Raw genomic sequence first — 12,523 nt, forward strand, 5'->3', positions numbered from 1 at the left:
AAATGAGAGCCCAAACAGCTGATAAAAACATCACAATAATTCAAAGTCTATCAATTAACATCTGGTGAAGCCTAAAGCGGTATGTTTAAGAAACTAATTCTTTATTTAAGGTGTTTTAACTTTAAACTGTCACTTCTTGCCAACATGCGACATAGAAACTAGGAACATTATATTGCTCTAAAGCTGCAGATAGTACATTTGTGGCTGAAAAATGAGAGTAAACATATTAATAAACATATACATTTAATTAAATAATTCGTTGTTGGATGCATTTTATGTAAAATATTTGAGTTAGGAGATATTGAAGAAAAAGTTGGATAAAAATAATTAAGATCTTAAAAGATGTTATTCGTTTTTTTCCCTTTTTTTTTTTGGAAAGGTTTTTGTCCCTTTATCCCTTCTTGTTTTTAACCATATAAACACACTTACCAGATGGAAATCTCTCTAGAAAGGTCACATAGTGAATGCAGAAAGTAGCCTATAAACTCTTTTTAATCACAGGTCACAAGTTTCTAACTGGATTTGTAAGCACAGATCTCGTGTCCGAGTGAAAGCATCGAGGCCCGGAAGCTATGGGTCAGCGGTGCGGCCTTCTGGAGCTGCTGTGTTTGGTTCTGCTGGGATGGACTCTGGTTCGAGGTCAGGCGGAAACAGACCTGCAGCTGGATGAGGAGGATGGAGAGGCAGAGGACCCACCCGGAACAGTGAAAAATGTGGAGCTACAGATATCTTGTCCGGAGAAATGCAGCTGCAGCGGGGATGGAGCGGTGGACTGTAATGGAGTTAGTCTCACTGAATTCCCGCAGGATTTATCCCAACAGACCCGTCAGCTGTCCCTGCAGGTGCGTGAGGGGGTCGTTTACAGACGCCTTTCCTGAATAATTTGCTTCTTGTTTATGTTCTGATAGAAATTATCAACAGTGAGCATCTGAAATGTTTGGGATGTAAGAGTTTGGGAGGTCTGGTGATGAATGTATTCATAAATCAAAATGTCACTCGTTTATAAACAAATTCTATATGTAAGATTTTTTTTGAAGATGTTTTTGAAAAATCTCTTCTGTTCACAAAGGCTGCATTTATTAGAATAGAAAATGAGTAAAAACAGTCATATTGTGAAATATTAATACAATTTGAAGATATCTATTTGAATATTGTAAAATGTAATTTATTTCTGTGATCAAAGCTGTATTTTTAGCATCTTTCCTCCAGTCTTCAGTGTCACATGATCTTCAGAAATCATGAAAATATGATTTGCTGCTCAAGAAAAAATTCTTTTTTGATGAATAGAAAGTTTGATGGAGCAGCATTTATTTGAATTAAATAGAATAAAAACCTTTTTTAACATTATAAATGCCTATACAATATATTTTGATCATTTAATGCATTGTTGCTAAGTAAATAATTAAATAAATTTTAAAATATATTGAAATGGAAAACAGCTTATATTTTCTTTTTTTAATTTTTAATTTTTAATTAATTTATTTATTTTTTAAATCAAATAATTGCAGCCTTGGTTAGAAGAAGAGACCGCTTTGAAAAACATAAAAAAAATCTAAATGATTTCAAACCTTTGACTGGTAGAATCTAAATGTCTTAAGTCTCTGGGGTATATTCTTAGCCAAATATATATATACATATATATATATATATATATATATATTTGTATAAAAAAAGTCTGCTTTATTTAAAAAATGTAAATGTAATTAAGAACAAACTTGATGCAATGTATTAAGGCATCCTTATACTGTTTGAGCTATAGAGACTTCAACTCAACTCATTTATAATTCTTTACATAAATAATTCTTTTTTAAAGAATGACAGTCTGATGAGGGATAATTATGCACTAGTTTGAATATGGAAATGCAATTAAGATTTGAAAGCAGGCAAAATAATGGCTCCAGAAGACCCACATTTCTTGAAATAGAGAAGTTTATTGAACCTTTAAAGTAAAAAAAGTTTTTTTTTTTTTTTTTTTTTTGAGTGTCATTTGATACATCAGGGTTCTATGGCTCAAATATGATATAGTGAGAATAAGGAGGAAAAACACCTCTTTTTTTTGTAAATACTCAAACTGAGCAAAAATATGCAATCTGATGCAGATACTGATATTTTTAAGGCCAAAAATGAATATGAAATTCTGATGGAAACCAATGAGATATTTATAACAGTATATAGCAGATACTTACATAAAATTATATTAATATCAGTTGTCACTCTATATCTCCAATAATATGACTTTCAATATTTAAATTCTTATTTTTATGAAAAATTATGTCTGGATAATCACGTATGATACTAAGTATTTGTCTTGAAATATTACCAACAATATAAAAGCTATTCTTGTGTCTCCCTTGTGAACATCAGTAAACATTTCACAGCTAAAAGACACGTGAAGCACAAGCTGATGATAAAAGACCTTTTACTTGCAAAAAACAAACAACCTGTCAATCAAATGACAGAAGGCATGCAGTAGATTTTCCAGCCACGAACTGATCATGTTGATCACTTAGAGGCCTTAGAAATCTGCACATCTAATGCGATGCAGTATGCTGTAACAGGTTAAATATGATTTAGTTTTCTGTTCTGTCCCAGAATAACCAAATCACTGAGGTCACACTGGAGCATCTGTCAGGTCTTCAGCAGCTGGAGACCCTAAATCTACAGAACAACCGGCTCACCACACAAGGTACGGCTGATGAGAGGGTCAGCGGAGGACAGCGGCTAAAAACAGCACAGAATAATCTGTAACAGAGGGTCAGGATGAGAGAAAGAGAGAGCAGGATGGAGCGATGCAGAAGGAAAGGGTTTGGATCGCACTCTTTCCTGCATGTGTGGTCAACATGACTGTTTGAAGTGGAAAAGTTTTTGGCAGATAATCAGCAATAATTTGGCTAAAAATGAAACTCTGATATTATTTGCATCCTCTCAAGTCGTTCACACACACATGCTGTATTACGTGTATTCAGTTAGGATCCATTAAATTGATCAAAAGTGACAGTAAAGACATTTACTGTATAATGTTTGCAAACGATTTCCGTTTCAAATAAATGCTGTTCTTTTGAACTTTCTATTCATCAAAGTAAAGTGAAAAATAAAGTGCAATACAGATTACACAAAAATATAAAGATTTCAACAGTGATAATAATCAGAAATGTTTCTTGGGCAGTAAATCAGAATATCAGAATGATTTCTGAAGATCATGTGACACTGAAGACTGGAGGAATGATGCTGGAAATACAGCTTTGTTCACAGGGAACAACTGACATTTTACAATATATTAAAATAGAAAAACAGTAATTTTAATTTGTAATAATATTTTACAATATTACTGGTTTTACTTGATCAAATAAATGCAGCCTTGGTTAGCAGAAGAGACATTATTAACATTTTAGAGAAATATTAACATTAAAAAAAAAAAAAACTCCAAACTTTTGAATGGCAGAGAATGTGTATGTATAGTTTATATGAACATCAATAATTCTTGAAATTAAACATGAAATTAAGGTATTGGCTGCATATCAAGCAATAATGTGTGTGTGTGTGTGTGTGTGCAGGCATTGATGATGAAGGGTTTCATATTCTGGAAAGGCTGAGTTACTTATACTTGGCAAATAATAAGGTGAGTCATCATTGTTTATTCTCAAACTCTCTCTCTCTCTCTCTCTCTCTCTCTCTCTCTCTCTGTGTGTGTGTGTGTGTGTCTCTAACCTAATGCAGATCACAGGCTAATACGTTTTCATGATTTGTGTTTAATGAGACATTTTCTCCCTTAAGTTCACATATAATTTCAAGAAAGGGTTTTGCTCCAAAGTTTTATTTTCTGATCGCCATGATGCTAGAGTAGTCGCCATGGCATTGCTTTGTAGTTGCTAATGCTAATGCTAATGCAGCATAATACTACCCAGCTAAAAGGGAACATTTGCAAAACTGGTTAATGTTCTGGCAAGGTTCTGTCAAACATTTTTTCCAGTAACGCGAATAGAATGTTAAACTTAAAGTTAAACATCATTCGTGGAACTTTCTTTCGGAAGTGTTTTAGTTGGACATTCGTCTAACATTTTCTGGAATGTTACTTGTTTCAGAATGTTCAAAGAACATTCAAAAGTAACATTCGCAGAATGTTTGCAAAACGACACAATGGAATTTCCTTTAAATGTTCAAATGATTTCAAAACATGTAAAATACTGTATGTTTTGAAAGTTCAGAGAACAATCAGAACTTAATAGGCACATTATTAAATTGCTCCTAGAAGATATTGTTGTTAGATGAGTATATGGTTGTTAGTTTGGTTTGTAGAGTCTGGTTTCGTGAGATTTTCACCTGTTTTATGCTCTAGCTGGTGAAAACGGTGCTTTTGATCACTCATGCATATAATAAGAACCATTCACATCTAGAACACAAATGGGACATCTTCATTTTCAGTGTTTTAGCATATTCACAGTGAATTAAAACAAAACCTGTGTTTCTATTCATCATGTAATCAGACTGTGGTGTGATTTAATTGCGACATTTAAAACGAGAAAATTATTTTGACAAATAAAACCTCTAAAATGTTTTATTTAGAGGCCAGGGGTTTCGTCACGGCCCCTGAGAGTGTCTCACTAACATTCGTTTTCCAAGACCGAAGCCTTTCCCAGCTCTGATTACCCTGATTGGAGGGACCTGCTGTTTTTGTTGGTCATGAGACAGTCAGTCCTGTTCTGTTATTGGCAGCCAGTTTGGCACAGTTGAGCTCTCCTCAATCCCTTGTTCCGTCAGTGGACTCGTCTTATACCAGCTGGTATCAGCGATGGCAAGGCTTTAACATGCCAGCTTTCCTCGTTTATCACCCAGCAGTGCGCCCCAGGCCATGGGCGCTAAAGCGGTCCCGGCAACATCCAGAGTGTGCGCTGGACAGATTTGTCGCTGATGGACTTAAAAAAGGATGATGAGAACAGAAAGAGATCCTACTGAGATTTTATCTGACACTGATTTTGTAATCTGGTAAAGCAAGACAAAAACGCACCAATGAAAGCCAAAGCAAATGGCAGAAACTCATGCGCTGATGTCAGTGTTTGCTGTCGAACATGCATTCTTGCCGTACTGAATCAGCGAATTTGGCCAAGTTTGCTAACTTCGTGGCTTAAAATACATGCAAGAGATTCCAGCTTGTTTGAGGCATTTAAAAGCATATTCGTCAATCGTTGTCTATGAAATATTCTGTACTTTTTACTTCTGTACTTTGGTTCTGACCATGATGTCTACACATATCCTCGATTGCCACCAGTTTTTGTTGTTGTTGTTAATTTCTGTACAGCTGTTCAGGAACACTATCACCCATCTATTAAAGGAAAAGTTCACCCAAAGTGAACATTTGCTTAAAATTGACTCTTCCTCAGGCCATCCGAGATTTAGAGGAGATTGTTTCTTCATCAAACTAGATTTGGATAAACATAGCATTCAATCACTTGCTCGCCAATGGATGCTCTGCAGTGAATGGGTGCCATCAGAATGAGAGTGCAAACAGCATAATGATGCTGACAGCACCCATTCACTGCAGAATCAGCACATTAGAATGATTTCTGAAGGATCACTGAAGACTGGAGTAATGATGCTGAAAATACAGCTTTGATCACAGAAATCAATTATACTTTACATTATATTTAAATAGAAAACAGCTATTTCAAACTGCAAAAATATTTTTTATTTTTATAGAAAAGTGAGCTTAGGTGAGCAGGAAATATATTAAAAGAGACATAAAAAACTGACCAGCTCTAAACTTTATCTTTGCTAGTTCAGCTGCCTTTTTTTCTCTGACATAAATAATTTCAGCTTGAATCAATCCTTCACACGCATTCATTTATTTATTCAGTGACAGTCCATGTAAATAGTTCATTCCACCACATTGTGTTTATTTTGCCATAATGACCGACTTGTTTCAACATTGTCCTTTAAACTTGTTCACAGCTCACAGCAGCTCCCAAACACCTCCCTCCCTCTTTGGTCAGCGCTGATTTCGCTGCTAACCAGCTCACTAAAATCTACCCTGACACGTTCGGCCAGAAGCCTGCTCTGAAGTAAGCCCAAAGCGCTCTCTCGACATGTTTATGTGTTGCTTTGTGACTCCATGTTAACGGCTGTGTGCTGTGCTTCAGGTCAGTGTATCTCCACAACAACAAGCTAACAGATGCCGGTCTGCCAGAGAACATGTTTAATGGGTCGAACAACCTTGAGATCCTCATTATGTCCAGTAATTTCCTCCGTTATGTCCCTAAGGGTCTGCCCACTGCCCTCTACCGCCTACATTTGAAGGTAAGACCACTGCGAGGCTAATAAAATGATGAAAAAAAGAAAGTTCAGTCACGTACTCATCTCCCATGTTATTTTAAACCATTTGCATTCTTCCATCGAACACAAATATGCATTAAACAGTCTAAAGTGGTATCTTTTCACATATGTAACCCCTGTCTCCCGGGTCCTCACTGCCACACGATAATGATAATGATTACTAAATTTGTTCATACAATATCTTCCAGCTAAGTTTAAATTTATGCATGCATGTATGTATTTATGTGTTTGTTTGTTTGGTTGTAGTACAATACTGTAATATTAAAATATCATCCATGACATGAAAATAAAAATCTATTGAAAATGTTCTTCTTTTTTAATACAAATTCTTCTTTTTTTTCTTTTAAATTGTATAGATATGCAATTCAAGTCAATATCAATGCATCACTAGTCTTGATGCACCACATTTGAATTAAATGACATTTGATGTCAATAATGGCAAATATCATTGGTTCATTGACGTCGAACCTGGTGTGATACGTTTTAATGTGATTTGTTCATTTGTGACATCAAAGAATAGCAGAAGGTCATCATAACAAATACAAAACATATGATAAATAATGGCATCATTGCCTCAATGCACCTCAAAAACAATTGGAAGTGTGATTACTATTATTTTATTTAATTTTTGTCTCATTTTATGTAGAACAACAAGTTGGAGAAGATTCCCGCAGGTGTGTTTGATAGTTTGTTTCATCTTCGGGAACTTTATCTGCAAAACAACTTCCTGAGTAATGATGGCGTGGATAACGTTACCTTCAGGTCAGCAGACTGAATACACCAGATAAAACATAATTTACCTTGCACTCTTTCTTCTGCATGGCTCTCTCCTGAGCTGTAACTGATGGACAATCTCCTGCCTTCTCTCATCAGTCACTTGAACAGTCTGGAATACTTGGATCTGTCCAATAACAACCTGAGCAGTGTTCCTCCCGGGCTTCCTCGAAATCTCATCCTGCTGCACTTGGAGAAGAACTCCATCCAGAGCATCTCCGCCAACGCATTGAAGCCAATCCGAAATCTGGAGTACCTGCTCCTCCACAACAACCACCTCCGCTCCGACTCCATCCATCCGACCGCCTTCCAGGGTCTCAAACGCCTCCACACCGTCCACATGTACAACAACCTTCTGGAGCGTGTTCCCCGCGGACTTCCTCGCCGCGCCAAGACCCTCATGCTGCTGCACAACCTCATCGGCGAGATCGAACGCAACGATCTGAACACGCTCTACACCCTGACGGAGCTCAACCTCAGCTACAACCGCCTCACCAGCGCCAGGCTCCACAGAGAGGCCTTCAGGAAGCTCCGCATCCTGGAGACCCTGGATCTGTCGGGAAACAAGCTCCAGACGCTGCCGTTGGGTCTTCCCAAGAGCCTCCGGGTATTGAAGGTGAAGGACAATCAGATGGATGAGGTACCTGAAGGAGCTCTGATGGGAATGAGTTCGCTGAGAGAGCTTTACCTGACCAACAATCATCTGAAGCTGAACTCCATCTACCAGGGAGCTTGGCAGGAGCTGAGCGCGCTCACGGTGAGAGATCATCCGTCAGTCAAGACGTTTTATGATTCGAACAAACTTGATTAAAACAAAATGTGGCAACCGTGTATTAATGGAAATGAATAAATGCATTTTACAAAGCTTAGAGAATTTGGGGACTTACGGAGGTGCTTGAGACATTATTGGTTTTTCTGTAAAAAATACTACTAGTAATATAAAACATGATCATTTCTGAAATACTGATGGGCTCATGAATATTAAATATATAGAAAAATATATTTAATAATTTTAATCATTCTAAAATGATCATCTGGAATGTAAAATGTTTTGTGTGGTTATTTTTTTCATTTCATTTTATTTGTCATTATTTCTATCATTATATCACTTTGTTTTATATTTTTATAGTTTATTTCATTTCACTTTTTTGTTTTATATATATTATATATATATATTTATTTATTTTTTTGCCTTTGTGGACTAAACAAATTTTTCTGTTATCAGCTGGATAAGAAGAGCAAACCCTACGCTCTTAATAAATAATAAATACTGTATAGAAAACAGTAGTAAAGTTTGTCAAGTGATCAACAAGAATACAGATGTTTTTGTTCAAGTATCCTTGACTAATGTTATAAGTGGACATCATGAAAATAAACTATATATTTTTAATTTTTCAATGTTTTATTTGATCTTTTATATATATATATATATATATATATATATATATATATATATATATATATATATATATTATATATATATATATATATATATATATATATTTATATATATATATATATATATATAATTTTATTGTATTTTTCTTCAGATTTTTATAGTTTATTTCATTTTCTTTATTTATAAGTGTTGTTTCCAGCCAAGGAAAGATTCTGCTGGACTGTAAAGTCCAATTTTCCCATTTCAAAGGCTTGGCCATATCTCCCTTCGATATATAAAGAGAGAAGATGCTTGAAGGTGTTTCATGTGTGTTTTAGACGCTGGATCTCTCTGGTAACATGTTGTCACACATTCCTTCTGACCTGCCTGAGTCTCTTGAGTTCCTTCACCTGCAGAACAACAGAATCAGCTCTGTTTCAGCTACAGCCTTCCTCAACACACCCAACATCAAAGGCATCTTCCTCAGGTGACTCGCTGATCCTTTACTTTGGTGTATTTGGCTTCCTTCGCTAGGAATAAAGCTGGCGTCCCACTCCATTAACGATTTTCAGTTAAAACCTTAAAAAAGAAATAGAAAGAAGTCTCCTTATGCTCTTTTTTTAACTGTCATTTTTGATCAGTTGAATGCATCCTTGCTGAATAAAAGTGTTCCTTTCTTTTTTCTTACTGACCTCAAACTTTTGAACAGTGGTGCATATGCATTACACATAAATGTGTGTTTGCTCCACATTTAAATCATTATGGAATAGATGAGATTCATGTAAATGAGCTGTAAATGATTGCACTATGATGCAAATGATCATGTAAATGATTTTGCATGGAAACACATTATACAGCTGTTCTGATTTTAGACAAGCACCAACACAAGCAGACACCGACTCTTTATTTTTGGTGTCAAAACTGGATAAAAACCAGACAAGATCAAAATCTCAAAATGAAAACTTTTTGTAATCTGTAAACGTGGTTTTCTTGGATTGTTAGATTTTATAATGAGTTTATTTTTGAATAGCTATCAGCATTTTGTTGTACATCTGAACAGATTCACACAACTCTGATTGTTTGTGTGCACAGATCAGCGATTTATTTGTTGTAAATAATGCTGAAAAGTGTTTTATTGAAAAAAGTGATTTGTTTCAATAGATTATAAAATGGAAAGAATGTGCATATTATATTAACATAAAGGGTTTATATAGTTTGACCTCTAGTTTTTAATTTTGCACTCCATTCATTGTGTTTTACAGTGAATGGGAAAGTCTGTAAAATGAATGGACAATATCCTGGCAGAGAATTAACCATACAATTAACCCCCCTTTTTTAACAAGTGTAGACATTGTTCTTTATTCTATAAACTTTCAGGATTTTTTATAATATTCAAGAAAAAGAATAATAATAAAGCAATGCAACTGTGGAGGAGCAGTATGAAAGGGGACAGTGGTTTGTCCAAAAATGAGAAATGCTCATTCACTTTGGCTGAAGAACAGCAGTGAAAAAACAAAAACCAAAAAATGTTCAATTGCGATATTTAGTTGATTACAAACCTAATACTCATCTGGGAAAGGCAGATTCCTCTTGCACATAATGTCCTGTCTGATCTGTCTCTGTCATCAAAAAAGAAACGGAAGGAAATGAAAAAGATGGATTTATGTGCGTCAATAAAACACTCCGTGCTCAGTCTCAGGTGGACAGGCCATATCATGGACTCGATGGACGTTTCTTAATGGACATGCGTGAGCCATTACAACCCATGTCAGAGTAACTTTTCTATCAATTTAGCTAGTCTATTTATAACAGTACGGACTGGAGCACCGCTCATCCTCGCTGAACTCCCGCTTTGATTTGAGAACATAATACGTTTCAGGATGAAGCCACTCATCTTTGCTAAGAATTCGCTGCTCTCGATGTTCAAACCGGAATGAGATGGCCTGCCTGATAATGTCTTCCAAATTGAATTTGATTTGCAGGTTTCACTTGTGTTGTATCAGCCTTTATGTGATGCCTCCTTTGCATTAACTCTTTCTGCACCTGTCGTTCTGTTTCTCCCTCAGATTTAATCGCCTCTCAGTTCATTCTGTATCAGAGGAGTCTTTTTCTCACCTGTCCAGGCTTCAGGTGTTGGACATCGGCCACGGTAACATCTCTCCCAACCGAGGCCACGCAGGAGAGCAGGAGGAGGAGGAGGAGGAGGAGGAGTTACCACACGAAGAAGAAGAAGAGGAGGAGAGACATTCATGAGTCACAGATGAAAAAACAATCAAAATTCCTTTCCTCCACTCAAAAAGCGAATGAAAATGACAACCAGGTTGAAATTATAAATGCATTGTGGCTGCTGACAAGATGTGATTGTTTCCAGAAGCATTGATTAATTATATCTGAATGCTTTAATATGACGTAAGTCTAAAAATATTAATTGTGCTACTACTAATTTCTCTCCTTCTTCAATTAAAAAATGGCTTTATTACTTCAACAGCAAGAAAACAAAAGTCATATAGTTTAATATCTGGTGCAGGATGCTGGAAAACTTTATTGGCTGTCTTTTATTTTTTTATTTTTTTGTGGTGTTTGCTCTTTTCACGGTTTACGGCTCATTGTGTTTACATGCATAATAACGTTTTGTACTATGAAATTATAATTTCTTTCTCCAGAGAAAAGGCTTGGGGTATTTATTATAATTTTCTGTTTAGGAATACTTTTGGTTGATGAAGAAAAAAAAGCTGTATTCTGAAATCATAGGATAGTTTTGTGTGAGGAAGAGGACAGTAATTGATAGTTTTACACTTTTTTGGATGAATAACAGCTTCAATTTCAGTCTGTTCTTTAACAATATGATAAAAAAATGCATGAAGATTCTTCAAAAATTAGCCTTTTGGGTTCAACAGAAAACAGCTTTGCAACCTTATAAGGGTGAGTAAAAATTGTTTTTATTTTTAGGTGAAGCGACGCTCAGTTTCGAGTCTTTTGATCTTTTTTCTCATCATCATGTAAAGGATGATTTGAGCACAAATCTTCTTGAGACACATTTAGGCTGTTCCTCATCATTATTCATCAGGTGATTTTCTCAGAAAACTGTTTTCAGAGCTTAATGAATGGAAAGGTTGTGTGTAGCAGACGAGGTGTATGAACTGTTAGAAAGATTTTAATTACGTTAATTTCCTCTCTAAACTAATGAACGTAAAGCAGCAGGGTAACTGCACATGACATGCAAAATAAATATGTATACAAATTAGTGCTGTCAATCGATTAAAAAAAATTAACTAATTAATCGCACAATTTTTTAAAATTAATCGCGATTAATCGCGATTAATCGCAATTAAAAGACTGAAACTTTTTGGATATGTAAATGTAAAATGTAAATAATTAATGTAAATTCAAGACAAATAAACTATTTAAATTCAAAATATGATTTTTTATTGGAATTTTTGTTTAACTTGTAACACAGATTTTCTCATGTAAACAACATACCTGCAATAAACCATCAATATCCTCCAAATTAACTGTTGGCTTGAAAGCCATATTTATTACAGAAATAAAAACACAGGCATGTAAGTACCATTTGAATTTCAAAACAATCAATGCCAATAAAAAACAAAAATGATTTCCATGTTGAATTCTAAGTGGACTGCAAAAAAATTCCAAAGTATAGTCATTGCCAGTGCTTTAAGTGGGCCAGTATGCACCGGTACTCAGTACCGCCACTTCCAAATATAGCTCTTGAGCGTACCGCCACCCCTCCGTGCACCCAGAACGTGCTTGTAGCGTACCGGTACGCTCATTTGGACATCTGTTTTAATAGAGGTTTTAATCTTTCACCTGCCGATTTTCAGAGCGCCCTTCACAATGCAAGCTTCCTAATTCATCCCACCCAGAGCAGAAACTACATTACCCATTCACCCTTAAGTTATACAAGTGAATAGCGCATGTGTCGCTTTTCCCACTGTTAAGTGTCAACAACTCAACGTGTCCGGAGAAGGTGTGTGAAACTCGTTGTGAGTTATACTAAAGCAAAATCTTGAGTATTTATTGTCT

At 35.6% G+C, this 12,523-nt stretch overlaps 1 protein-coding gene across 2 annotated transcripts in view; it reads left to right on the forward strand.

The window, feature by feature from the left end:
- LOC113065877 (podocan-like) overlaps positions 1-11,685 on the forward strand; it is a 16,330-nt gene extending 4,645 nt beyond the window's left edge. Inside the window, exons 2-10 of one of the 2 annotated variants that reach the window (XM_026237432.1) lie at positions 535-842; positions 2,593-2,686; positions 3,555-3,619; positions 5,947-6,056; positions 6,135-6,291; positions 6,974-7,089; positions 7,201-7,858; positions 8,818-8,966; positions 10,546-11,685. In XM_026237432.1, coding sequence (XP_026093217.1) covers positions 573-842; positions 2,593-2,686; positions 3,555-3,619; positions 5,947-6,056; positions 6,135-6,291; positions 6,974-7,089; positions 7,201-7,858; positions 8,818-8,966; positions 10,546-10,732 — 1,806 coding nt within the window. In that variant the 5' untranslated portion in view covers positions 535-572 and the 3' untranslated portion in view covers positions 10,733-11,685. Of the gene's footprint in view, positions 1-501; positions 843-2,592; positions 2,687-3,554; positions 3,620-5,946; positions 6,057-6,134; positions 6,292-6,973; positions 7,090-7,200; positions 7,859-8,817; positions 8,967-10,545 lie in introns of both variants that reach the window. The other variant, XM_026237431.1, reaches the window with a different exon arrangement.
- Positions 11,686-12,523: the final 838 nt, after the last annotated feature.

Source organism: Carassius auratus, chromosome 48 (genome assembly GCF_003368295.1).
Source record: "Carassius auratus strain Wakin chromosome 48, ASM336829v1, whole genome shotgun sequence".
Classification (NCBI taxonomy): Eukaryota; Metazoa; Chordata; class Actinopteri; order Cypriniformes; family Cyprinidae; genus Carassius; species Carassius auratus.